This window comes from Crocodylus porosus, unplaced genomic scaffold (assembly GCF_001723895.1).
Source record: "Crocodylus porosus isolate Cpor-Errol unplaced genomic scaffold, CroPor_comp1, whole genome shotgun sequence".
NCBI classification, from domain to species: Eukaryota; Metazoa; Chordata; order Crocodylia; family Crocodylidae; genus Crocodylus; species Crocodylus porosus.
Window position 1 is genome coordinate 26,360,978 of NW_017728915.1, and position 27,155 is coordinate 26,388,132.

Genomic DNA, 27,155 nt, shown 5'->3' on the forward strand with positions numbered 1-27,155 from the left:
AACCTTTGGCGGGCGGCCTACGTGCCCAGGGGCTTGGGGGTGGAGGCCCCCGGGGGTCTTGCCCTGGGTCATCAGGGCGCGGGAGCAAGCACGGCAGGAGACTCGGCGGGTCCTGAACCGAGCTGGAAAAGCAGTTCTCCTGCCAAGCGGTTCAGGAAACCTGCGCCGATACATTGTATCTCCCCTTCCGGTTACGAAGCCGCTACGCGTGACCTGAGCCTTCGAGGGGCAGAGATCAGCCTGACACTGATGCGGGTCAGCGCGGTTTCTGCCACCTCTGGCCCACACCGCTATTCATGACCATACTTTGCACGCTCACTTGCACGTCTTGAACCCTCAGCAAAACAGTGCGGAGTTTGCCAGCGCCAGAAAAATAAAGGGGGGGGGGAAACCCCTATTTTGAAAAGAAGGCATTGCTTTTTGCAGCCCCGAGCTGCTCTCTGCGCCTTTAAGCGCACGGCCCAGGAAGCGAACCAGCGGCAGCGCGGAAGTGCGCGCGGGGGGCGCTGCGCTAGTCGCGATGGACCATGCGGCTGCTGCTGCCCGCCTGCGCCCGCGCGCTGCGGCTCCGGCTCCGCCCGGGGGCCCCGCGCCCCGCGCCCCGCATGGCCGGCTGCTCGGGGGACGCCTCCTGTACACCCGGTACCGCTCTGCCCGCGCGGCAAGCCCCCCTCGGCCTCCCGGGGGCGGCGGCGGCGGGCTCTTGCTTTGTAGCTGGGGCACTGGCTTGCAAGCCGCTCCGGGAAATGGCTTTTATTAAGCACCCCCCACGAGCAGCCCTCCTGTCTCGGCGGGCTCTGCTTGGTCTCCGCAGCCCTGCCCCTCCTGCCCGGCCCGTTTCTCAGCTGCAGGGCTGCCCATCGGGGGGGCTCCCCGGAAAAGGCAGGTTGCACATGGCTTCCTTCTTCCAAGCGTAAACAGGAGGAGATACCCCTCCCCAGGAAGGAAGGAAGGAAGGAAGGAAGGGCTCGGAACATTGAGCAACCAGCTTAGCCCTTGGCGAAAGCTGCAGTCGCTCTTTCTGGCTTGGCTGTGTTGAAAACCTTCGTAGCTGTGCTGGGTGTTTGCTTCATTAGACCCGCACTCATGGACAGTGAGTACATGAGGGGGGAGCTAGCCACTTGACATCTGCTTGGTTTCAGGCAAGGAGTTATATAATTTGTCTTCTTAATCGCTCTTGCCCTGGGCACGCAGTCCATTGTTGTTTGTCATAGAACAGCATTTTTGTTGGTTGTTTTTTTTTTTTTTTTTTAAACCATGGTTTGAGAGGCCCAGAGAAACAGAAGAAGTAAACGGTCTTTTTTGTGCAGGTGCTTTACCAGTGCTGTCAGTTTGTGTGGCCGAGCTGTGGTCTGTTTGACTACACGGAGCTCTCTCAAATGCAATTGTTCCCTACTTTAGTGACGATAATCGTAGCAGTATGTCTGTAACACTAACAGGTGTCCTGTTTGATGTCAGACTAATTTTCCTTAGTATCCTAGAGCTTGATTCATAATGTAGGATTTTGCTAGGTGGGCACATTAGATCAGCACAGTGGTTTCCCCGCACAGAATTAGCTGCAGGATGGAGGCCTGTTGTCTGTTCAAGAAGCTAACAAAGGAGTAACAATAAAACAGAAAAGCCTCCTTGAGAAAGGTGTATGAGGCATGAGCCCGCCACTTAGCTCCTTGTACTACATAATATGTAAGTTAAAGGATAAAAGAATAATAGCCACTAGAGTTTACAGGTTTTCCTACAAAGCAATTAAACTAACCAGTGAACCTGAAACTCAAAACTGTTGGGGCTTACAAGAGTCTTCCTAATGACTCTGGTACCCTAAAAAAAAGTATAACCTATATAACCTAAAAGTACTTTCCTGGTTCAAACAATATTTGCTCCTGTTCTAGATAAACCCCTGACAAATGATGGCAAGAAGAAGACTCTTGTAAGTATTTTACTCAGAACAATGTAAAAAATATGGCCTACTGGTACGCGATGATGATAGAGCCCAAGGAAATGATTTTGGTGTTGTCCGAAGTGATGCACAAATAGAGTCCAGTCCTGCACCTTCTTACCGGCAGTTTGATTCCTGCTGTAATTTGAAGTGCTCTATAACTTAAAAGACAATCAAGAGGGTTCTTTCCCACTGAGAAAATGCCTGTGTGGAATAAGTTTCCCAACTGAGTGGGCTGGTGCTCTGCATGTAACCTGCTCAAATAAATTACATTAATTTTGACTAAATTCTAGGTAGCCCTCAGTTAACCGTTTTTTCAATCTGATTCTTTAAGCTGTATTAGATAGCTGGGCATTAGGCCCATTATTAATTTTAGTAACATGGATAGTTGAAAGAAATTGTAATCTATTTTTGGGTGTAGAACAGTTGCTTCAAATGTAACTCACCATGACATACAAATTTTAAATTTCAGTCTTGGGGGAGGTGGGTAACATTTATATGAACTGCACTGAGTGTACAGGGGCTAGCAGCAGCACCTTAACTCTTAGGTGCCATGGTAAGGGGTTCTTTGCATCTGAATAAGACATTGTGTTGGGAATAGGGAATGGGCTAAATTGGAAGAATCCATAGACCTAGTCGCCCAAACTTTATAGGCTTTGGCAATCTCCAATTATTGTAATGGCTGCAGTAAATGCAGCTGTGCTTAAGGGATTAGGACCTGCATGTGCTGTTGTGCAGGCAGTTTTGAAAGTCTGATCTCACTGAAGCCAGTGGATATCAGTTTGCGTGGCTGAGGCCCAGACCTGTCCTGAATGTGTGTATGTAAATATTTACTGCCATATGTACCATTTCATTCTATGCCAGCTTTCAGCATGTTATACCAATGTATTACTAATGCATTGCAACGGTAAATCACACCCCACATCTTGAACTCTGGGGGTTATATTGGAAATCATTTCATTACAATGGCACTAGAATTGTTAAAAACATTAATTTTATACATAGGGATCTTTGCATATACAGTTGCTCATTGCTTTGGTGTTATACTTCCTTTAGTTTGAAAGGTTGATATTGTTTTTCATCAGATCTGTATCGAGGGGAATATTGCAAGTGGGAAAACAACATGCCTGGATTATTTTGCAAAAACTACCAGCATTGAGGTACTGGATTTTTTTACTGCTCAATCACGTCCTTGTCTTGCAATTTATAGTATTGACAGTATTCATTAGGGCTGTGAAAAGCTTCGGTAGCTGATTTGATTTGGAGGAGATTTGGCTCGATTCAGGGACCAAATCTCCAAATCGAATTGGGAGACCAGTTAAAAGCTCCAAATTGATTTGAAGCATCTGAATTGATACAGAAAAGCTTTGGAAAAGATTTGGCTGCTTCAGAGATTTGGCCATAGACTAAACAGGCAGCTGACAAGGCTGTTGGGGCTGGGGAGAAGGAAGGTGCGTGGGGAGGGATTGGGGCTGGAACTGGGACAAGCTGCCCAGCTGGTGGGGGTGGGATGCAGATGCAGCTAGCTCTAGGCAGAAGGGGGCGAGTGGCAGCAGGGCAGAGCCCCTGCTCCTACTGCTGATGTGGGCACTATGCCTTGCTGCTGCCCAAAGCGAGTTGTGCCTACATTTTGCACCCACACCATATGGCAGCTGCCACATGGGTGCCAGGTGTGGGGGGGAGCGCTCCCCTCTGCCCTGCATTGTGCAGGGGGGCTCTGCCACGAGTGCCCAAAGGCCCCAATCGCAGCTGCTGCATCTGGTGAGTGCAGGGCTTTTTTTTTTTTTTTTTTTTAAAGTGCCGGGACTAGGCTGGGGCCAGGTAGGGGATGGGGCTAGGCAGGGCAGCCTTGAGGGCTTCTCCCGTGGCTCCCCCCACCCGGGGAGAGGCTGGCGCAGCCAGAGGAGCTGCCCGGCTGTGCCTGCCTCTCCCTGGCCAATCCGAATCAGCGCTGAATCTTCTGAAGCCGATTCAGCCGAATCGATTCAGGACTGTGATCCAAATCTCCAAATTGAATCACTGTCCTTCAAAGTGGCTGAATCCGAATCTGAATCAAATAATTCCCTATTTGCACAGGCCTGGTATTCATGTCTTCCAAAGCATCCAGATTTCAGGAGAAGTAGTACAAACCAAAAACTTGTTAGCCTTCTTTTTAAATTATATTATTCCCTTAAAAGCTTGAAAGTAACATAATTTGTTGTGCTGCTGCCCAGTCTCATTTGGCAACCAGCAATCTATTTTTCCTTTCTCTCCGTCTCTCTCTCTCTCTCAAGTTATTGGCGTAAGAGCCATCATAGTCTGTTTTATTTATGACTGTGCTTGTGTTCGGGTTAATTCTGGCTTGCATCCTCTTAGTTACTCTGTAGAATATATTTCTTGTGTTAATAGCCTGTTAACTATCTGTGCTTGCTTGACTAAAGGCGGACATGCAATGTTTCCCTGATTTGACACCTGTTAATTTGTGACATGGAATAGTATTGGCTACTGTTAGAGTGGAATTATGAAAAAATATTTTAAAGAGAAATTAATAGTAGGTTAGAGGAAATGAAATGCACACAACCCAGAAAATGTTTTGATGTTGAAACACTGAATTTTGGTAATAAAGACTTATCCTGGCATAAATTAAGAATAACTAGTAGAACCATCATTTTTATTCACTTTGATTAATAGATTTTTTTGTAAAGTCTTAAATGTATCCTTCATCGAAAAACCAAATAAGAGAGGGCAGAAGTAAAGAAGCTGAAGACAGTTGGTTACATAGCTATAGAACTGAGGTAAAGTTATGCTGGTTGGAAAAATACACTTAGACAATTGATCTTTGGAACATATCCAGCAGATACAGGTTTTGATTTCACATTCTCTTAAACCAGGGGTGCCAAAGGGATGGCACCTAGAGCCCTCAGATCCAGCCCACGGTGCTTTCCATGGGCCTTGGATCAGCCCCACATGCCACATGCAGTGCATGCGCTGACTGGTCCTGCGTGATGCATGCAGCACAGGGGGCTGATCTCTTGGCCTGATTCAGCCCATGAACTGGTGATGTACCCTTTCTCTGACCCATGGGGATGGAGGAGTTTGATTTAAATGAAACTTCTTAGGTAGGAAAAAGACAAACCTACTATTGGTTTAAACGAAACAGATTCAGAAAAACCTCACTAGATGTAGAATTTTGTTTGCATTGAATTTTAAATGTTGTCAAACATTAATGCAGAAGTCCAGGATTCTTTATGGGAATACTAGGCATCAGGAGGGCACTTAGTAATTTGAAAGGCATAAATCCATGAGGAATAATAAGTAGCCATTAACTTGAACAATAGTTTGGGTTTTTTTTCCCCCTAGTGTGCCTGCAGCCTAAAATGTTAAATATTTAAAGGCACGTGTGAAGCAGACTGATTGATTTTGCCAGGTTTCCCTCAGACCCTGATCCTACAATGCTGGTGAATTCTTATGCTGGCATGAAGCCCCTTGGGAGTCTAATACAATTTTGCCTGCTTTGGACACAGCAGATCTTTTTCTGTTTAATTTTGATCATTTATAAAAGACCTAACTGCATCTTTTAAACCTCAGAAATAAAATGAGCATTTTGTACAAAGGCATATTGCTCTTCAGCTTCTATTCCTTTGTTTACCAGTGTTGTCCTATGGGAAATTAATATGTGGAAGAATAATCAGGTCTTTGGGATGAAACACTGTCTATATTTGGTATCCATTCTTTTCCCTCTATGCTGTTACTGATAAATGCAGGCGAAGGATTCATTACAGGGAGACCTGTGATATCAGCCTGTCAATGCTTTATTTTTCTAGATTGATGAAAATAATGAAAAAGGACATTTTGGTAATGAAAACCCATGTTTTTAATTTTTATAATAGCTCTCTAATATTAAAGTTTTTAATTTCATTATTCAGTGCTTTTTAAAAAATGAATGAGTTCCTGTCCATGACTGTAGTCCTATTTTTTTTTAATTAATTATTCTTATTATGTTGATACATGCAGATACAAATTCTAAACCACTTGGGTAATGTGAAATGAATGTCATTTTTAAAAAAAGGTTTTGACGGAACCAGTGGCGAAATGGAGGAATGTTCACGGTCATAATCTCCTGGTAAGCAGCAGGAATAAATCCTCTAAATACTATCACTTTTTAAACAGTGTGTCCTTACATTCTCAAAGTCTTGTGTCCATGTAGCTTCATACCCATCAATACAGCCCCTGGGAAGGGGGTGGCTGAAGTCTTATGCAAGTGAAAAACCACACCTGCCACTGATGATATTTTTCTGTGTTTGCAGGGTAAGCACTGAAGTGATGCTGCTTATAAAAGACTGTACCAGTGAGGGGCACAGACTTTGACCTTGTCACTTGCTCATAGACACTGTGCCCATGCAAAGTCTTATTTTCAAGTCACAGGGACTCTAATGGCATGATGGTCTGGTTGCAAAGAGCAGGTGGCAGGATGGAGGCTGAATGCGGGTTTAGAGATACAAGGACCTGTTATTGCCTGTTCGTAACCAGGCTCAGACTGGGGCAGCTTTTTATATTGTCAGTCAAAGAGGACAGGGCTTTATGTAATTGTAAAATATTTTGCTCTGTTCTATGTGTGTAAGTGGTGTGGACTTCTGGGAGTGTTTCTTGACACATGAGGAAAGAGAGAGTGTGGGGCAACTTCATTGACTTTAGTGAGAGTGGAGGGTGCTCATCAGTTTGCCTTGCAAATTGGTTGTCACATTTCCAAGGGCAGCCATGCATTGGTTGGAAACTGCCCTCTCCAGCTGGTAAATGGCCTTGCTGATGAAACCAGGTGGCCATACTGAAATAAATCATAAGTTTAATTTTCAGGCTAAACTGCATGTGCACTCTAGGGTTTGTCTGATTGTAGGCTGCAGCATGGCGTAGAGATGTGTGAGCTAGTGTTACATAGCCTAGCTTGGGTACTAGAAACTACCTACCTGTGAAACCGGGAGCTCAGAGGAAGGTAATTTATCCTGTTTCTTAGTACATGAGCCTGCGTAGAACTCCCTGGTGCTACAGCTAGATGGCTTCTGTTACCCAGGTTAGCATAGGCATTTCTTCATCATGTGACAGTCTAGACTGCCACCTGGCAAAGTCCCTGGATTCCTGAACCTACGCTGTATGGTTTGGCACCACTGTTCGTAGCTGTACTGGAGAAGAGCAAATTCCTTTGGGTGTAGATTACTGATGCTCTGCTTTCAGTTTGTTTCTCTTCCTTGTGTAGGGTTGGGTGCACTTTCCTCCTACTTGGCTATATCACCAGCCTCTGCAGAAGTACTCACCTGCTCACTGGGGATCTTTTGAGGAGGGATATGTGGCCCCAGGCAGTTCAGCTCCTTGTAAGCCTCTGTGCCTTTTTAAATAGCACTAGAGGCTAAGAAGTCCCATTTAGACAATATATTGTGTTCTTTGAATTTCATTAAGGGCTGACATTTAACAGGTATGGGGAAGATAATTGAAGTGGGACAGGAATACTGAGGATCTGAGAGATGGTTTGAGGAGCCATAAGGGAAAATAGTTATAATATTTTGGATAAAGGACACATTGTTTTCAGTCTTGGTGTATTCCAGCTATATCCAGCTGCTCCTGTTTGCAGCATTAATGGGTGCCCTGAAAAATTGCTTCTTGACCTGGAACGCAGAAATGAAGGCAATTTTTGTTAGGCACTGAGCAGCTTGCCCTCTCTCAGAGGTGAAACTTTAGCTAGAGACTGCTTCCAGTACATGAGCTGCAATGCCGAGCATCCAGTACTGAGCACCTGTAACTCACTTTGAGTTCTGTCTTCTTTATGTGTCTCCATCCTAGGGCCATAATTCCTATACATGCTCTGCCAAATGCAGATGATCAATATGGTTCTTTTCATAGGTAAATGATATTGTTTTAGCAACTCTGAGTAGTTGTAAAGACTCATGAAATGTTGGACAGAAACAAATTGGTCTAACCTGTTTCCATTTCTGTTTTACTCTCTAATCCTCAACACCAGGGTTTAATGTATCAAGATTCATCGCGATGGGGGATTACGTTACAGACATATGTACAACTTACCATGCTGGACCAACATACCAGACCAATGGTAAATTTCTGATTCTTTTTTCCTTATACCCAGAAACAGATATCAAGATGTGTTTTTTGATTAAAGATACTTTGACCTGCAGCCAACAGGTAAAGATGCTAGGAAGGTGTGACTTTGTCTTCATTTTTGAGACTAGTGAGAATTTCCATGTGGAAGGAGTTCTTGTCTTGGCTTGAGACCTCATTAATCTGGATTTCTCATTCTCTGGCCACTTGATACTGTCTCAGGTTATTCTTCTACCTGAAAAATTTGTTGTGGCATCTGAATTTGCTTTTGAGCAGGGATCCTTCTTTGTTAAAGTGCCACATACAGTTGTTGCCTTCTGTAACTAATTGTTACTCTTTTGGTATAGATATATAAGGTGGGGGGCTTGGGCCTTCATTAGTTTTTTCCTTTCTGTCTTGTAAGTGACATTTCTTCAGGTTCTGTACTGAAACATGTTCTGTCTTAAAGACTTGGGCTGACCCCATTAATGGTGTGTTTAGTGTAGCTCTGAGGGTAATTAGTGTGATGTAGTGGGGGGGAGAATCTTTGATTTGCTAATAAAAATGGTAAGTGATTCCTGAGTAGTAGTTTAAGAGGGCAAGCTTCAGAGGAAAGATACTGAGATTAGTAGCCTTTTATAACAGCGGTGTTCCTACCAGTCTTAAAATACTGGGGGGCAATTTTTTTGGCAAGCAGGCCACAAAATAAGTTCCACACACTTCCTGGTGCCACTCAATTCCCTTCCCCTGACCAAGCGATTGCTTTGCTTTCCGCTTCCTTCACCATCTTGCTATGCTTTCTGTTCCTTGCCCAATCTGTTGCTCTGCTTTTTGGGTCCTGCCCTGTCTGCCATTATGTTCCCTGCACCCTCCCTGATGTGCCGTGTGCACCACACAGAGGCTGCCTGTGACACTTGTGGCATTCATACTGCAGGTTGGCCACCCCTGTTGTAGACCAACAGTAAAATACCTGAACCTGGCCATCATCTGATATATGTGCTGGGAGGCTTTTCCTCATCTTGAACTGCTTTAAGAAGGCCTGCAAAGTGCTGTTGCTTGTGCTGAAGTTGAGGAAGTGCATACAGCTGCCATCTATGGAAGTTGCAATGGGGTGCCATGAAACCAAAGGCCACCCCCTCTACACCTTCACCCATTTAATGTGTGCAACCATGCTTGCTCCCTCCCCATCCTTGGGTGTGTAGTCTGTTTTTGTGTTCCACAGACAAAATGCCTTCCACATCTGTACCTTGCTATCCCATACTTCATAGCACAGCTTTGGCTTTCACAGCCACAAGAGAGCCCTCTTTGTTGTACAACTTCAGGGCAGATGGAAGTCTCTTCTCTTGTGTTCCTGTAGATAATATAGGGGGCTAAGGAAGTTGAAGTCTTCCAGACTCCTGGCTTTCAGAGCACCCTAAAAAGAACCAGTGCTGTTCTGAAACAGCTAGGAGTTGAAGGTTTACAGGATGTCACCATGCAAAGGAGCACATGCCATGCCTGACACCTGGGGTTGCCTGGTTTCCAAAAGACACTTTCATATCCTGGACATCTCCCAGCTCAGCTGCACAGAAATGCCCAAAATTTCTTTTCCAGTTGGGATTTTTAATATTTGAAAATCAGTCTGTCACTAGCAAGCAACATATGTAAGACCTCATTAAAACCTAAAAATTCCCTTGCATTCTACTCTCTGTTTTGCAGCTAGGCCTATCTCGCCCTCACAGGGACAGTTGTAATTTGTGTGATCCTTAGTTCTGTGTCGAATAGCTGACTGGAAAAAAACTCTTCCAATGTTGCCTCACTTCCCAGAAGAGAAGCACATTTGGGTGGTGCATCAGAAAAAGATGTGCAACTTGCCAGTTGCAGTCACTGCTTTGACCTTGCTGGAGGAGGAGGAGTAGCCCACTGAAGATGGGTCTAAAATTCTTTTTCCTTTCCATAGCTTCTGTGATTTCCCTCTGCTGTAAGAACCTACAAATTGGGCAGTGGCAGTCCTGTTCATCTGTGGCTTCTAATGGACCACAGGCTGTTTTTTTTTCTAATTAAGTAGCTGGTGATTAGCCTGTTTGTATTGGGTCTGGTGCTTCTGCAGTCAGCTTTAATCCATCTTCCATAAGGCTAGCATGTCAGGAAACTCCTGCTCTTGGAATCCAAGATTTATATACCTAATTTTTCCTGAGTGATTTCTTCTGTTCTGAACAAGCAAATAGTCTGACTTCTAACTCTGGAAAAAAAAAACAGCTTGGTGTAGTGTAGGGCCTTTAATAATGCAGTGACCATGAAGCTGGAGGTAAAAAGAATTTTATGAGTTGAAAGAAATGAGCAGTGCTGGAGAATGTAAACTAGTCAATGACTCTTGATTTTATTTTCTAGATTTCCCCCATAAGAATGATGGAGAGGTCAATTCACAGTGCAAAAAACATTTTTGTTGAAAACTTATATCGAAGGTACAGTACACGCTCCTTCAGGTTCTTGTTTTAATAGAGCTTTTAAAGTAAAACATAAAATGGTCATTTTTGGGTTTTTTGATAATTTATATTTAAATAATTATGAAATTGGCAGTAATTGTATTAAAGAGTTAATTTTTTTGCTCAGATGTGCTGCTGTTATCTTTAAGGACTATAGGTAAGTAGAGTCTGGAGAATTTGCCTCTGTGTATATGAATGACTAGAGGAGTCTTTTGGATGAAATGTACACTGGATACTTAGGATATTGGTTCTTCAGCAGATTTATTTATTACCATCAGCTATGGGCTGAAGCACAACAGATATTTTATTGCATTCAGAAAGATATATTACAAATGAAGACAGGACATGGAAAGTAATAGTGTTGAAACTGAATGTGCATAAATGAACCCAGATAGAATTTGGCCAGGGTTTGAAGCCTGAATTGCCTTCCCTTATAAATGGAGACTGGAGTGATATATTTTTTAGGACCTCAGTGCAGTCAACTCCAAATCTGGCTCATGCCAAAGCGCAGTATCCTAAAATCATTCCAGGTCCCTTGTTGAGGGAGAGTGCTACCTATTGATTTAGAGCGGTCACTTCCTTCTGCATCCTTGGGGTTCTTTAGGGAAACAGCTGTGTATTGACCATGTCCCAACCCTGCTTACTTGTGCGAACTGATGGGACCACAGCCTGAGACGGAGTATGTGGAGGCAGTAAATTGACTGGGTACCAAGTGCCTTTTCATCTGAAATGACACAGTTCATCAGTCCTGATTGTTCTTTACAGTGCTGACTTTTTTTTTAAAAATAAATTGGAAATTGAAAGAAATGAGTTATGGTTTGTCATACCCTTGGCTGGGCAAAGAACGTGTTTCTTGTCCTTTTCTGGGGAGAAACATCTGCTTGCCACAAGATGGCATCCATACTACACAAGCTAGTTTGTCATATGTGTGTGTTGGGTTGCTTCTGTGTTTTCATGAGAGTTGATAAGATGTAAAGAATACCATCACAGTTGAAAATTAAATGTTTATTACACTGTATCCAGAAGAAATGTACTTGGGTTTAATTTTTTTGCTTTTAAGGTTATATCTAAATCTGAATCCGAATAATCTGTTTTAACATTAGCCCAAATATTTGTGTCATAAGAACTGAAAATCCTGTCTGTTGCTAAAATGCTATGCATTATATGTGTTGGGCTATATTTGCTGACTTAAAAAAAAGGGGGGGTGAAATTACAAAGGCCTTTACCCCTTTCAGCTCTGTAGGTGCGAGTGTGGAATTGGATTAGGACCGTGGTATTTATTTTCTGACTTTCTATAGCAGAATAGAAGCCAGTACAATTAAATGGTGGCAAATACTGCATCTTTTTTGCCTGGTCTGTGAAAGGGGTTATATTTAGGTTTTGGAAAACTACTGTGGAGAACATGGAGAAGGAGGAATAGTGGGTAAATGGCAAAGTTTTAATGGATCATATGTGACACTGTATGTCTTTTAGGGCCTATTTTGGGTCTTCTAAGATGAAGCGTCTTGTAATCATGTAATTAATTTGCTTATAGTTGCATTGCCTCTTACTGTAATAGTGTTTATTTCTAAGATGTACAAGGCCAGATTTTCTGGATACTTATAAAAACAGTATGAATGATGATGATTGATTTTTAAACCATTGAAAAAGTCTAGTAGTTGCACTGGAGTTTGGATGTTAGGTAGATAAACAACCTGTACACACTAGAAATCACAGGAGAGATATTTCAGACGCTTGCACTGTACTGAATAGCCCTAAGGACAGTGATCTGAGTGTTGTACACAAGTATATACTTACTATCTTGCTAACTAGAATGAATGCTGTGGAAGGTTTTAATGCAATTTCAGATTGCTTAATGGAGACCTTTAGTCATGTGATGTCAGTAATATGGCTCCTTCTAAGTTATCAACTAAGATATAAAATGATGTGCTTTTTAGTAATGGCAGTATGAGAACCTTACTAGAAATAGGTTTTGATTCCCTATACGTACAATGGTGAGTTACACAGTAGTTTTAGTTTATGGTGACCCTTTCAATTGCTTGCAAAAATTGGCGAAATTAAGGAAAATAACTGCTCCATTAGACCTCATAAAACTCCAAGTTAAAAGCTTGAGAAAGTAGTCACTTGCTAATAGAGGAGCCACAGGACAAACAGGGTTTTTCTATGGAGTTGAGGCAGTGACTAGAGAATTTCTTCTACTGTTAGCTGCATCTCTTCAGTTGAGTCTGGCTAAAAGATCCTAACCCTTAGCCAGGTAATGGGGTCCGTTCTCTAGGTCAGTGGTCTCCAGCCTGTTGAATGGTGAAGATCACTTTTTAGTAGTAAAGGGCTCCCCAGGATCTACTACCTGCCCGTCCCTGGCTGGGCTGAGGCTGCCCCCACGTGAGTCCCTGCCGCTGAGCAGAGCTATGCCCACACACACGGCCAGCTGCAGTGGGACTCAAGGTGCAACAGCAGCTGCCTCTGCCCTGTAGAGAGGGGGAGGGAGCCCCCCCACACCCCTGGAGGAGCCCCTGGGCTCCAATCTTCCTATCACCCAGCCGGGCTGTTGCCCCACTTACCGTCCCCTGCTCCTGGCTGGGCCGCACGGTCGGTTGCTCACCGCAGGGGGCCTCGATCTGTCCCCTGCCCCTTTCCTCCCCCACAGATCGACCTACTGGGGCTGGCATATATGCATGCATCCAGCTGTCCTCCAGCCCAGGATCAACCCAAAGAGCCTCTGGGATCTACCTGTCAATCAGGATCCCCAGGTTGGTGACTACTGATCTAGGTAAAAACTATGAACAGCCACAAAGAAAACCTAGGATAGGCTGCCAGTATTACAAGTGGGAGTTGGTTACTTGGCATTGGGTGCCTGGGAAGCTTGACTAACCTGAAAGACATTTGTAGGTTAAGGCTGCTGGAACTTGATTAAGAAATCCAGATCCAACTAACCTTTCTCGTGTAGAGACTATGTACACATATGGCTAGGGATCTCTCTAAATTGCAGGGAGACTTATCAGTTTTTGCTATGGATTGATCACCGTGTGAAGCTTTAATTCTACGGTCATTTTGTGGCAACCCTGCCCCTTGGTGCTGATTGGTGGAGGGACAAGGGGGTAGCCACAATCTTGTCTGCTGCCTTTGTGCCACCCTGCCAGCTGGCGCCTTGTCCCCCCAGCAGCAAGGACCACTGGCTCCCACTGGGGAGCCAACATTTTATTTTTATTAAGTTTTTTTTTTTTGTATTGTCTTTTTGCAGATTTCACCCACAGTTTTGGGGTTTCCTCAAAGTCCATGAAACCACGAATTGAATAGGTCCCTACATATAGCAATGAGAGTCTTAGTTTAAAATCAGTGTAGGTGGGTATTTTATTTAAAGGGTTTGCTAACAAGTTAATGAAAGGCTGTATAAATAAAGGGGGTAGTGAAGCCCCCGGCTGCTCTGAGCTGGGTGGACATTCTGTAGAAGAGCACTGGTTATGTTATACGCAGCAAAAGTCTCTATCTCTAGGTCCATATCTCCAGTCTAAACAAACTTTTCTTCTCAGGGAAGATAACTTTTAATCCTGGAGGAAGGGACAGGGAGGTAGGGAGTTCCAGGTGTACCTCCCACCTTTGCCATTGATTCATTGCACTCATAAAGTTACTCTGTCCCTAATTCCTCATCTCTCTCATTGGGGGAAAGCCTGTGAAGAAAGAATATTTTATAGAGATGTTGCAAGGATCAAATTGGCAACATTTACCATGCCTTTACCTTCAGTGAAAGGCATCATAGAAATGAAAATCATTCTATATTCTTATTGTGATTCCAACTCTTGTATTTAGCATTGAAATGGAAACGAGCATTATCTTTTTTAGCAATTTTAGGCATATATGCATGACAGCAAATATTAACTAATAATTTTTTTTTCCATTTGAATTCTCACTGGCGCTTGGGATGGGAAGTTGCTAACATTGGGTGCATTTCCGTGTGCTATTAGCACAGAGCAATCAACTCTGGGACATATGCTCCTGGGCACTGCATTTACATGTGCACCTGAGATCACAGCACGTTGGCAGGGGGCTTGTGTGAGGCGGAGGCAGGTAAGCTTGCCAGGCTTGCTCTCCCCTCAACATGCTGTGAAGGGGATAGCAAGCAGCCCCGGCACTGAAGCACCCTTAGGTCTCAGCCAGCCCTGTCAGCATCTGCATGCGTGTCGCTGTGTGTTGAAGGACTCTGCCATACAATTGTACTTGCATTTACAAGTACTAACTTGCAGCGGAGTTAATTAGTTTCCTGCAGCCTAATAGAGTTGCACGTGTATACATTGAGAATTTACTGTGGGGCTAATTAGGCAGCTCTGCAGTAGACATCTTTTGTAGATGCGTCCACTATTAGATAACCTTGGCCATACCAGCTTTACTTTGGAGGAGTCATGTCCTTGTCAGAATTTCAGAAATAAAGCACCTTTTAGTGCTTTGAATCTTGTTCCTGACTTTCTGGACTGTGAACACAAGCATTTCTTTTGCCTTAACTAGTATCACTCTAACAAGCAAAAACTAGCTGAATGCGAGAGGTTGCGGAGTAGTCTTCCACTAGAGACTAGACTATGTTTCATTGTGTTTTTGTTTTTTATCTGTTTGGGTGCGGCCTTCTCTTTTCTTTCATTCAAGAAACAGAAATAAGGTTGAGTCTACCACTTTTGAGAAATATGTATTTGAGAAATATATAAGTGGTGGAATCCATTTTATTTCTGTTTCTTGGCTTGTGCTATTAAAATATAACCTTTAAAAATTATTATTGATTGAGACACACAGACATTTTCTAGTTAAGGGTATTGGAAAAACAACAGTTGCTCACAATGAATTGTTGCCGTTTTTTTTCTTTTCCTCCCTACAAACTGTTGAGACAAGCTGTTCATTTGGATAGCAGGGAAGGATGGGGGTGGTAGGGTATCTTTTTACTTTTTTTTTCTCACCATGATTTTGCTCTTTTTCTTGGTTTACTCATTATCAATATTGTACTTATCTGTATATTGTGCTTTGTCTGTCCTGGCAGTGATCAAAACGTATTGCCAGAAGGATAGTTTAAAAGCCCATAGTGTCTCTTACTTCAAGCTCATCTGAGAACTGCAGCCATCATCCATTTTATTAGCAGAGAGCTGAAGGCCTTTCACATTGCTGCTTTGTATTCCGCTGTGTTTCTGTTACAGAGTCTCTTTTAGGAAGGGGCTGCATTTTCCACTGCATGGCAAGAAGACATCATAATCAAAAAATAACTTGGTTTTTCATCCTTAATACACAAGTCTTCTATTAACTTGCATTTATATGACAGTTGCTTTCATATTTTATTATTCTTATTAAGATCATTTTGGAATAGTTGTCTACAGTCTTATACTGTGTGACGAATATAGAGCTCAAATTAACCATCTTGAATATTTCAGCACTTCTCTCCTCTAATAAATCCTTCTCACATAGAAAGAAAAGTCAAATTTATGTGGTGCCATTAATATGAGTCTTGTTGCTCTTTGTTTGGTGACTGGAGTGTTATAATGAATTGTCAATTTTGCTTAGTAAATCAAAGCATTATGGCTCTGCACACTGCAACAGTTCAAATGTATTCGTAAGAATCCTGCTGGGAGGAATTTTAGAAATATCATTTGATGCTAATTTGTTATTGTCACTGTTTAATTGTGAGTGTTGGAACGTTTGCCTACTTGGTTCACCAAGTAATTTTGTTTTTATTAAACAACAACAATAATGAAACTGTTAACTATTAAGCAGCGAGGCTTATATTGGTTAGAATCCATTTAGGGCTAGAAAATAATTCTAGCTTTTCTTGTGTTCAGTCCGAGAACATTGTTATGAGTCCTTGTGCGTCTAGGGAAGTTATGGGTCGCATCTCATTTCATTTATGCTGGAGTAAATCAGGAGTAACTTTAGTGAGTTCACAGGTTAAACACCAGTGCAAGTCGTGTGGCTGGAAGCTTAGAATGGGACCCCATATTTGGTACAGTGAATGGCTGTGTGATAAAGGATGTTCATATATAATATAATGGATCACTTTTCTTGTTTGCAGTGGGAGAATGCCAGAAGTGGATTACTTCGTACTAACTGAATGGTTTGAATGGATCAAAAAGAATATTGATGTTTCAGTTGACTTGATAGGTAAGATATGTTGTTTGTAACAGTTGTCCCCCTTTTGTGTGGGTTTTTTTGTTTGTATTAGGGTAAAAAAAAATGAAATTATAAATTGATGTATCTCTGTGGCAGGACACTGTTTGTGCCTGCCACTATAAGGGCCTGAACCCAGCAGCCGGCAGGTGCCAGATGAGGGCAGCTATTTTAGATTCAGGGCTGCCCATATAAACAGGGCATTTTGCTGCTAGAAGAGGGCTGCTGGTATCAACTGGAGGAAAGGGAGGAGCTGTAGGGGACGGTCAGGAGGCTCCTGGGCATGACCTAAAACTGCATCCTGCGGGGAGTGGGTGGCTTGGTGGGGCTCTCAGTGGCGCAGGAGCCCCCAGGAAATGTCAGGCCAGTTACCACCCTGGTGAAAGGTGGGTTGGGGCACCTTAACCCTAGCTCCCACCTTTGGGTGGGTCAGGTGACAATGGAGGTAGAAGGGGCCAGGCATGGCTATGGCCACCTGAGCCCACCCGAGGAGGGAAGCCCCGAGACCCCAAGTAAATGGGGCGTTGTGGAGCCCAGAGTGAGCGGGAGAAGAACTAGAGGGCTGAGAGCCCAGTACACATACAGACCCTTAGTGTTACCCTGGAAGGGGCCAGAGTATGCTTAAACCCAGTCAGGTAATTGGCTGGCCACTATCCCAGTGAGGGTCGTGGGAGAGGCCCAACAGGTACGTCTGCCAGCCAAGGAATGGACTAGCTAAGCCTATGGCCAAAGGGTGCGAGGGAGCAAAGTGGCATAAGTTGTTTATGCAAGAAAGAGACCCTGTAAGAGAGGGTGGAGTGAGTGAGGCCTGGGTGAGAGGCAGGCAGTATGAATGTGCATGTGACTGAGGCCTGACAGCGTGGCCTAAGCATGCTCTGGCTGTAGGTCAGGGACACTGGAACATCTGGATGCCATCTGCGAGGCTTGGGCCATGGTGTAGGGCAGGTGCGGAGCCACAGCCACCCCCAAATATGAGGGTGCAGTAATGGGCAGCCTTCCACCTTATTTAACAGCATATTATTATTCCAACAAGGCATGGTGGGTGAAACAGGCAGGCGGCATGCCCAGAGGCAGGCTGGGGGCTAGCTACAGCTAGCGGGGATGCCCACTTTGCCACAATCTCTATGAGTTCTACGTAATTCCTATAATACCAGAAACGTTTTCTTCACGTATGTGCTGGAGGGTGGAAATGCCTTTGGAGTGCTTGCTGCTTCATTGCTATGCTTCATCTAACCTTCACCAGGACTTGGAAATGGTTGTTTTCCTTTGAAAGCAGATTCATTGGTTCCATTGCTGACCATTCATTAAAACAATGTGGAAGTCTAGCTGGCAACCAAGTCAGAGGTTTCCTATATAGATAATTCTTGCATTGGTTTTGAAGCAGATTCCTTATCTATTTTTTTTTCTAAAAAATGATCTTTGTACATATCTGTTCCAATGTTTTATGGCAGTTTATCTACAGACTTCTCCTGAAACTTGTTACGAGAGGTTAAAGAGGAGATGCAGAAAAGAGGAAAAGATCATTCCTGTGGTAAGAAGACCAGATCCTTAGGAAGCAAACTAGACTGCTTTGTGTTTGGCTCATTTTGGCTATCATGTTGTATGTTCAGTTGTAAAGTCTTGGCCTTGCTGCAGTGTGATCCAGCTGGTTCCATTTGGTGCATTATTAGGCCAGGTTGTGCAGCAGGGCAGTGCTGGTCCCTGCTGTGTGACCTGGCTCAGCAGGGAGCAGGGACGGGCAGTGGTGGTGAGGAGACCCCCGGCGCGGATCTCTGCTCCCTGCGGAGCCAAGTCGTGTGGCAGGGAGCGGCAGGCTTGCTCACTGCTCTGCGCTGCTTCCATGCCCTGCACCCCAGTACGAGAGGGATCAGAGATCTGCATGGGGGTCTCCTTGCCTGCACTGAGGGCAGCGGTCCTCCCTCAGATGAGCCACCCATGGCCTTGCTCCCTGCTGGGGCCCTGCAGGGCAGTAGGGTTGTGTGAAGCTTGCAGCCCATTGGAAACAAGATTTGAAGGAGATTTGTCAGAGATGAATCTCCGAAACAGATTCGGCCGAAACACTGAAAGGAATCGCTGTCCTCCGAAACGTTTGAATCCGAAACAGAAGTGAAATGCAAGTGTTTCACGCAGTCCTATTATCTAGTCCAAACCCCTGCTCAGGGTAGGACCATTCCCAACTAGATCATCCTATCCAAAGCTTTGTCTAGCTGGGTCTTGAAAACCTCTAAGGATGTGGAGTCCACCACCTCTCTGAGTAACCTGTTGCAGTGTTTTACTACCCTCCTAGTGGGAGAGTGTTTCCTAATATCCAACCTAAACTTCCTGGCTGCAATTTGAGACCGTTGCTTCTTGTTCTGTTATCTGCCACCACTGAGAACTGTCTAGTTCCATCTTCTTTTGAATCTCCCTTCAGGTAGTTGAAGGCTTTATAAGTATTCCTTAATATAGAATAAGAAAAAAGAAATAGTATTAGGAAGAAGAGGCAGGCAGCTTTGTAGGATTATAGTCTAGCTGTGTGCATTCACTCCTTTTTTTATTTAAAAAATCAAAATGATTATAGGTGCTTTGTTCAAGTCCTGAATGTTTGCAGTTCTAGTTGGATAGTACTATGGAAAAGTTTTATGTGAAGGTCCCATACCAAAAAGGTCTTTTATTAATGAAACACTGAGCAAGAAGTAAATAGGATAGCATCAGGAATGGGCTGCATATAACAGTGTTTTTACAGTCGTGGGTAGGTGGTGAATGCAAGCAAAGAGCTAAATTCCAGTACCATGTGAAATTTTCCCTTGGAGAATAAGCCCTTTCTGCTATTTTACTGCAGTAGCTTTGAAGAGACGCAGTGTGTTATGTTGCAGTTCTCTCCTTGTTACTGAGAGAAAACGATTGTGAATGTGAAAGGTTAAGTCATCTCCATGAACAGCTAATAGTGGCTGACAAGCAAAAATGCTTTTAAAAAAGGTGGGTGGAAGTAGAAGAAAATTAACTGGGACTGTTAGGGGGACAAAAAGTATCCTCCGGAAAAGCAGCTCTGAAGTAGTGTTTCAGTTTTCCTTTTTGTCCTTGTTCATCCTTCCATGGTGGTCATCTTTCTTTTAGTGTTAAGTTGCATGCCTTCCCTGGAAGAGAAACTAGCAGCCTTGATCTTGTCTGGATGAAGCCGTCATTGGCTAAATCATTATAATGGTATACTTTAATACCTAGTTAAGCTCAAAAACTTGTGATTCTTCATTTCTTTATCAGTGGGAATGAGAAAAGGAGAAATGAGATGTAAATAAGGAGAAATGATGAGATTCCACCTCCTGTCGATTCAGTGTGGGTTCACCATGACGTGGCAACAGCACTCATTGAAATGATACTGCTTGCTGGAGCTAGAATTAAAAGGAGAAAAGAAAAGAAAAAAATACCCAAACCCTAAATGGTTCATATGATATTTGCTTTGAATTGCAGCCAAGCTGCTCTCTAGGAAGAAATAATATAATCAAAATATTGGGTAAAGATTTCTGACATGTTGTATGGTCTGTCATGGCAGTGAAGTACATAATAAAAACCTGCATGACTCTATTTCTCAAATTGCCCATGGAAGCTAAACTTTTATGTTGAATGTTTGCTGGTATCTGTTGGCTATGTGCAAAATTTATGTAAATCATTGACCTGTTTAGTTGATTTCAGTTTGTTTAAATATATGATTTCTGTAGTTATTTAGAATGTACGTATGAATTCATGTTGTTTGAATGCCTTTTTTATAGGAATATTTACAAGCTATCCATGAGCTCTATGAGGAGTGGCTCATTAAGCAGACACTCTTTAATGTTTCCTGTCCGGTTCTTGTAAGTATAGTTTATCAGTTATAGTCAGTTCAGCAAAGGGGGGAAAAAAAAAGGGAAAGCCTCAGTCTTTGTATTTTAACATTTTGTGATTTAGTTGTGAAAGTTACACATGTATTTTTCAAAAACTTGAAAGAGGCATTGACATGTGTCCAGCATAAGAGTTTGAACCTGCAAAGGGAGCTGGTGGAATGGGAAGGGACTACTTATAGTAGCAAACACTGTTTGATTTTTAAATCCCATCCCTGTACTGAAAACAAACTGGCCTGGTACCTAGGAGTGGTTCAGTCGGGGCCCGTGCAAGTGTTTGATTCTTAAATGCTAGACCTGCATCATCTTGTGAAATGGTAGAGCATGTTTTCCCAGAGCGTCTCATTCTAATGTTCACTTCCTGTTTTCCAGGTGATTGAGGCAGACCACGACATGCAGAAAATGATAGAAAAGTATGAAGAAAATCGGGACCGAATATTAACCCCTTACAGTCTACGGCAGTGTTTGTAGATAGCTAGCTTTGTAGACAGACTGCTGAAAACTGTCTGCCCTGATTTTTAGGGGAAGTCTGAGCAACATTTTCCAACATTTTGAATGCTATGGTCTCTCACTTGAAATTTTGTTTTACAAAGCACAGGTGACAGCTACAAAGACCATGTTTTTTTCCTTTTGGTCCTTTATACTTCCGAGGTCCAGTGCAACTTTACTGTTCTCAGACTGTCTGACAAAATGTTGCTGTACTTTACTTCCTTACTTTCACTGCTGCTTACTGTAAATACCTTTCAACATTACATTTTCTCATAATAATGGTCTTTTATTCACTCTGAAAAATAGCCCATATAGAAGATGGATGTGTTCCTCTGTGACCAGAAGTAGTTGGTGAATAAATAGGTCATGGTTGCACAAAAAGGGAAAAAGCCTGTTTACTGTACTAAGTTATGGGTCTGAATCAGCATGGCAGTGCAACCACTTCTGATTTTTAGTGGATTACTTCGCATTTAAATAACATCACAAAATCTCAATCCTGCAGATAGCTATACATTTGAATAGTTTAACTTAACTACACAGGTATATAAAGTTCTGCTGAGTGTTTGCCAGACTGGGATCTAAGGAAGTATGGGCCAGACTTTCGACAGCACTCAGCTTCCTCCTGTTCCCATTGAAAGTGGCTCCAAAAACTGCTGATCCAAGCACTCTTGAAAATCTAGGTCTTAACATTTTTTCCTGTTGTTGCAGAGAGTCTTTTTTTATGTACTTGTAATAACTTAATAATCATTATGTTACATAAATAATTTAGTTTGTGAAACCCTATTTTGCACTTTTTAGGTTGCTATATTAGAAGTTTGTTTAGAATATAACAGGATTACTTCCTGGGCGTTCATGTTAACGATGGTCCCTTGTAGCTCCAGGTCCTGAGAAAAGAGCAAAGAGCATATAGAGGAGATTTAATTCTCCCTTTGATTTTTTTTTTTTTCCCCTTGTCAGAACTGTTCTGTGCTGTTTTTAACATGTTTTATGATTTGCTCCCTGGAACACCATTGGCTTTGCACTTGTAAGTGAGCAGTTTTAAAATTTGCTTGCTTTTAATTTATTATGTGCAACTCAGGCTTCACTGATTCTTGAAGTGCTGCACTTCTTTTATTGTTCCATAAAAGCTTTGATTGCTTCATGTGTTGTAAGCCGAATTCACGATGTATTTTTTTTTAAGTCTGACATCTGTTTAAACTAACGTAGGAAAAAGCATGCATCTACATGGGCATGTCCTAACTCTCTAGAGTTTTTTCCTAAAGCTAACTTATTTAAAGCTCTCACCCAACATTAAACTGCTTTATGCTTGATTTGGACTGTTCCCTCTTTTTTTACCTACAGAAATATAGCGCTGATACTTCTTTGTATGTATATTTTGTGCCAATAGAAAATAAACCGTTAGATACAATTTTTGTAATGGTGCTTATACCAATAACATTTTGTAGGGCAAGACTAAATTAAGCATGTGAATGCAGTGTAGAAGCTCTCTGGTCCTACTCTAAAGCTTTCAAATTCCAGCTGAACAATAGAATCAAACATTTCTGATTTACCTAGTATCTTAATCAAAGACGTTAAGTGACGAGGGAGCAAATACTCATGCTTGAATGCCTGTGAAGGTAGGCATCCTTTTAGAGGCCAAACAACTTGTTCCTTAGAAGTAATTCAGCATGTTGGAAATGGTCAATAAATTGCGTGTTTCTTCTTTATAGGAAACTCCAATTAGTGTGTACATTTCAGAAATTAATTGTAAACTGTTTTTTCTTTTGTTTCCTTTACAATTGTCTGATGAGCCAGACACCCCCCTCTCCCCATCGAACCTCGGCGTGCTTGGGCCAGTTAACTTTGAGTTGTTTTTTTTCCATGCTTGTTTTCGAGAGCATTTATCATTCAGTTCTCTCCTCCACCCTTCTTTTCCTCCTCTCCCATTGTAACAAAACATTTTGGACAGCACTGATGGTTATATACAATTATCTAAAACGCTTGTCTATAATTTATATTTGTTCCATCGATTTCTGAAGCTTACATTTATAAGGATTGTAAAGAAAGAGATTTTTTTACTTCTGTGTTGGATACTATTTGTTCTTTATCTGCAGAAATCTCTTGAGTGTTTAATTATTAGGAACAGAGCCAAAGTTTTATATGACTGATCAGGGTTAAATTTCATTTTGAGGGTTAAACTTTTTCAAAACTAAACCAACAAGACTACGTGCAAGTTCTTTGGGACTAAAACAAAAAACATCTTGCATCTGTGTAAGGAAGGATCTGTCACCAATTGTGTTTTTAAGCCCGGTATTTTCCATGAAAACTCTATTGCTAAAGGTGTCGGGGGGAGACAAAAGCCACAAAAATGGTCCTTTTATGTAAGTCTGAAACTGAATGTCATTGCTAGAGGGGTTAGTACATGGAGTATGATACAAAGCAGTATATAAACAGGTATTGCTTGTTTTTTAACTCTGGCCCTTATTTCATTTTCAGTTTTAATCAAAATATACAAAATCTTTGGAAAAACCTTTCTTACTTAAGCCTTGAGCTTTTCAGTTATTTGCTTGCTCGCTTGGGTTCTAGAACAGAAAGATATAAGGTATGCACCTGCATGTGGAAGTTCTCCCAAACTTACTGGATGCATCTGCACATGCAGTTAATGCAAAGAAACTCCAGCACAGTTTGTGTGGGTCTAGGTGGCAGGCAGCCCCTGCACTGTAGCACCCTTGTGCCTCAGCCTGCCCCAGTCACTGTCTTCAGCAGTTTTGTGCCAGAGTTCGCTGTTCCCAGTCACGGCATCTAGATATGGCCTGGGCCAGCAACACTTTGAACCAGGGCAGAGCAACCCTGGGCTGGCAGGAGGCATGCAGGCTCAGCCTCAGATTCCCAGTGGCAGCATTGGGTGGTGGAGAGGCTGGTGGAGGGTGCTAAAGTGTGGCACTAGTTGGCAGGCAGCCCCTATATTGTAGCACCCTTGTGCCCCAGCCAGCCCTGGTCACCGTCTACACGTGCGTTTCAGTGCAGTTAAGTACTCTGCTGTAAGGTAGTACTGCCCCTGACAGTACTATCTTTCACAGAGTTAGTGAATTTAAAAAATCTTGCCCTCATGCTAGTGCGTGTGCAGATGGTGATGCTTTACTGTGGAGCTAATTAGTCTATTTAGCAGTAAAGTGCATGTGTAGATGCACCTGATGGGACTTCCTTGTTCAGCATATTAAACTTGATGTGGCACCTAGGGCCTACCTGTTTGCACACATGTGCTGAACTGAAATCTGTAGAATGGCTTGTGAGTAAAGTTGAATTTGGAGTATCTGAGTTAGAGTACAGTGCTCTCCCTGCTTCAGGAAGCAATGGTTGGATCATACGCTAATCTACTTGTACATGAGTCATTTGTGCTTTGTGAGAGAGATTTAAATATTTAACGGAATTCACTGTGTCTCCTGGTGGATTGATATATATTTTATACTCATCGCTTTAAATATTATCTAGGCAGATGTTATCTAGATGTACATCTACAGTATCCTATTAAGTGTTATGAAGTCGTTAGATGTGCATAGGTGATACGCATGTGTGAAGATTGGCATGTGGACAGACAGACTTGCTTTATCTCCGACTGTGAGGTTGGCCTGTTGGAGAAATTTATACTGTTGTTAAATGCTGTCATTAAAAGTATTGTCTGTCTCAGTCCAGCCTTTTGTTTTCTTTCTTTGGGGTGAATGAAAGATTATCTTATTTCATAAGAGACAGGCTGAGCTGATCCCAGGAATATTTCAGTTTCGCTCAGATGCTCTGTTGCAGGCTCTTGCTGCCCTGACATACAAAGATCTTAAATAAAAGTAATCCCATTTTACCAACGTAAATAATTGTCTATCCAGAAAAGGCAGCTACCTCTACTCAACCTGCTTGCTTCCCAGTGTCTTCAAGGAGGAGGAAAGGGTCTTACAGCATGCCCTGAATTAAGCAGACCCGGTGCTCAGGACCCCCTTTGTGTAATGGCCTTGTTGTCAGGTTGTTCTTTATCTGGAATTTGAGGGCAGCGCTCTTCCCTGGGGTATGGAGATTTATGCATACCTCATACTTGTGAAGCAGAATGAGGTGAGTGTTATTTTGGCAAATGACAGCATCTTGCCAAATGACAGCATTTGACAGAGCTGACAAACTGCCAGTTCCTACGAACAGAGCTGCTTGTGGAGAAGCCAGTTCAGCAACAAAAACTAATAGAGTCCCTGGGGAGGTAATGCAAGAAGTGGGCCTCTATGGTTTAGTTCAGCTACTGTGTCCATCTTCAGTTATTCCTCCTATGAACGGCACCTAGGAGCGTGCTCTGCAGTCTTCGACTGGCTCGTACACACCAAATATTCCTGTTACACTGGGAGAGGGGCTCTGGTGCAATCTTTTGGACTGTAAACACTTCTAGGCAGGCAGCAGCCCTGAGTCTGTCTGCACAGTACCTGCCGCGACAAACTGAAACGTGAAAAGCACAACTCCTTCAGCCTTGGGTGGCCTATTGTGCCCAAAGCTTAAAAGCTGGATGCACTGCTCTCCCCAGACCCTTTCGTTCTGTAGTTTTTATATATTTCTCTTTCCTCTCTGCAGGGAATCCTACGATTTAAAAAGTTGTCATAGCTTTCATAGCAGGCACTTCCTAGGACTCTGACCCTGGGTCTGTGCTATCACAATCTTGGTTTCAGGCCCGTGGCATTTAGCTAGCTGCCCTGCTCCATAATGAAACACTTCCATTCTTTTATTAAAGAGCAGGATGACTTTTACTCCATTTGGTCTCGACTGAGAATGACACGGGTTACAAACCAGAGTTGTTGCAGTTACTGTCAATGTTAAGGTGCAGAGAGGAAGATCATGACAAAGAAAGTGGGTTTTAGAAACTACAGGTTTTTTATTTATAAAGTACTGGGCACTAGAAGCATGTGTGTCTGTCAGACCTCCTCCTCAGTACCCGTCTCTCCTGTTTCCCTCTTACACAATCTCCAATGTCTTAAACCTATGCATATTCTAATTAGATATTCCCTTTTTGACTCTGCTTAGGGTGTGCTGGGTGTTCCCAACACTTGAGATTTAGTTTTCTTGGTTTTAGCTTCTCCACAAACATTTATTTTCAACCCAAGCCCTGGTTCTGTAGTGCAGCGTCAGGGACATGATATGCATGCAAAGAAGAAAAATGACTAGCTTATAAGACGCAGAGGGAGAGATTGTGTTGAGTGAGTAATATCACCAGCTACCAGGGTTGGGAGCTTGAGCTCTGTGTCTGTTCTGATCAAAAGAGAAGGCTTGTAATCCAGGACACGGGAGCTGAGCCCTTAAAGAAGCTAACACAGCCACCGATGGGTTTGGGAGCATGTCTTTGTGGAAGACGGGCATCCAATCAGTCAGTAAATCCCCGCTCAACAGACAATCCCCAGTCCAGTGGTACTGGCTGTAGCACAATTAAAGTCGTCTGCTCACGAGAGTATACACACTTTTTTACCCAAATAGAGTTTCTGTGAAAAAGAGACCTAGGCTGCTGTCCTGCAAGCGGTCTGCCAGTTTAGGCATTTGCTGTAATGCAACTTACCTAAGAAAGTGTGCGGGGCACGCTGGCAGATGAGGTCAGAGATTGCCAGAGAGTGACCTCCCTGTCTGTCCATTCAGCCTTTCTCACAGTTGCTGACTGCTTTTTAAATGGAAATCTAAGGGTATCTCTGGCTGGTCTGTCCTGTATCTGTAACTGCTGCTTGATCACTGCAGTGGTCCTGGGCCCAGAGAGTGTGCAAGAAGTTAAACACAGACAAGTGCAATGCTGTTTAACACCCCTTTGAAAACATGGGTGCCTGAGTCTAACCAACCTCCAAGTTATAAAAAATGATCAACAAGTATTTTATTTATACATGAAAGTAAGCAATTTTCAGGCCTGAGCCAGTTTTTGAAATAAGAAATGTATCAGTTTTGCTAAGAGACAAATTGTTTGAGATTTGAAACATTAGCATTAGAAAAGAGCTCTCTCTCTCTCATTCTGATTTATGCAATGTTTTTAATAAAATGGTTCAGAAATTCAAATAAAGGTATTATGTTAAAGTACAGTATCGGATTACTGCAGATGTTTAAAAGCACAACTGAAATAAATGCAGTCTTCATACATTATTCTGGGGACAGATTTGCATGTAATGTCTGACTATTCAGTGTTGGGAACTTAAAGTTAGGCTCTTAGTGATACCAACTCTTGTAATTCCCCACCCCACC

General features: G+C 42.8%; 1 protein-coding gene across 2 annotated transcripts; it reads left to right on the forward strand.

The window, feature by feature from the left end:
* The first annotated feature begins 500 nt into the window (after nucleotides 1-500).
* TK2 (thymidine kinase 2, mitochondrial) lies at nucleotides 501-23,145 on the forward strand. 2 transcript variants are annotated; one of them, XM_019535896.1, is made up of 10 exons: nucleotides 501-642; nucleotides 1,887-1,924; nucleotides 3,019-3,093; nucleotides 5,982-6,035; nucleotides 7,923-8,012; nucleotides 10,367-10,440; nucleotides 16,502-16,590; nucleotides 18,048-18,127; nucleotides 20,343-20,423; nucleotides 20,823-23,145. In XM_019535896.1, exons 1-10 carry the CDS (start codon nucleotides 528-530, stop codon nucleotides 20,919-20,921), a joined length of 795 nt encoding a protein of 264 aa, XP_019391441.1. In that variant the 5' UTR covers nucleotides 501-527; the 3' UTR covers nucleotides 20,922-23,145. The 2 variants fall into 2 exon arrangements, with proteins under 2 accessions (XP_019391441.1, XP_019391442.1); XM_019535897.1 differs by having other exon boundaries at nucleotides 508-633.
* Nucleotides 23,146-27,155: the final 4,010 nt, after the last annotated feature.

What these genes read in the sequence shown, in the direction of transcription:
- TK2 (XM_019535896.1), top strand. Translation starts at nt 528, where the DNA reads ATGCGGCTGCTGCTGCCCGCCTGCGCCCGCGCGCTGCGGCTCCGGCTC. An exon ending in TGTTTCAGTTGACTTGATAG is followed by an intron (nt 16,591 to 18,047) that starts GTAAGATATGTT and finishes GTTTTATGGCAG; the next exon opens with TTTATCTACAGACTTCTCCT. An exon ending in AGGAAAAGATCATTCCTGTG is followed by an intron (nt 18,128 to 20,342) that starts GTAAGAAGACCA and finishes CCTTTTTTATAG; the next exon opens with GAATATTTACAAGCTATCCA.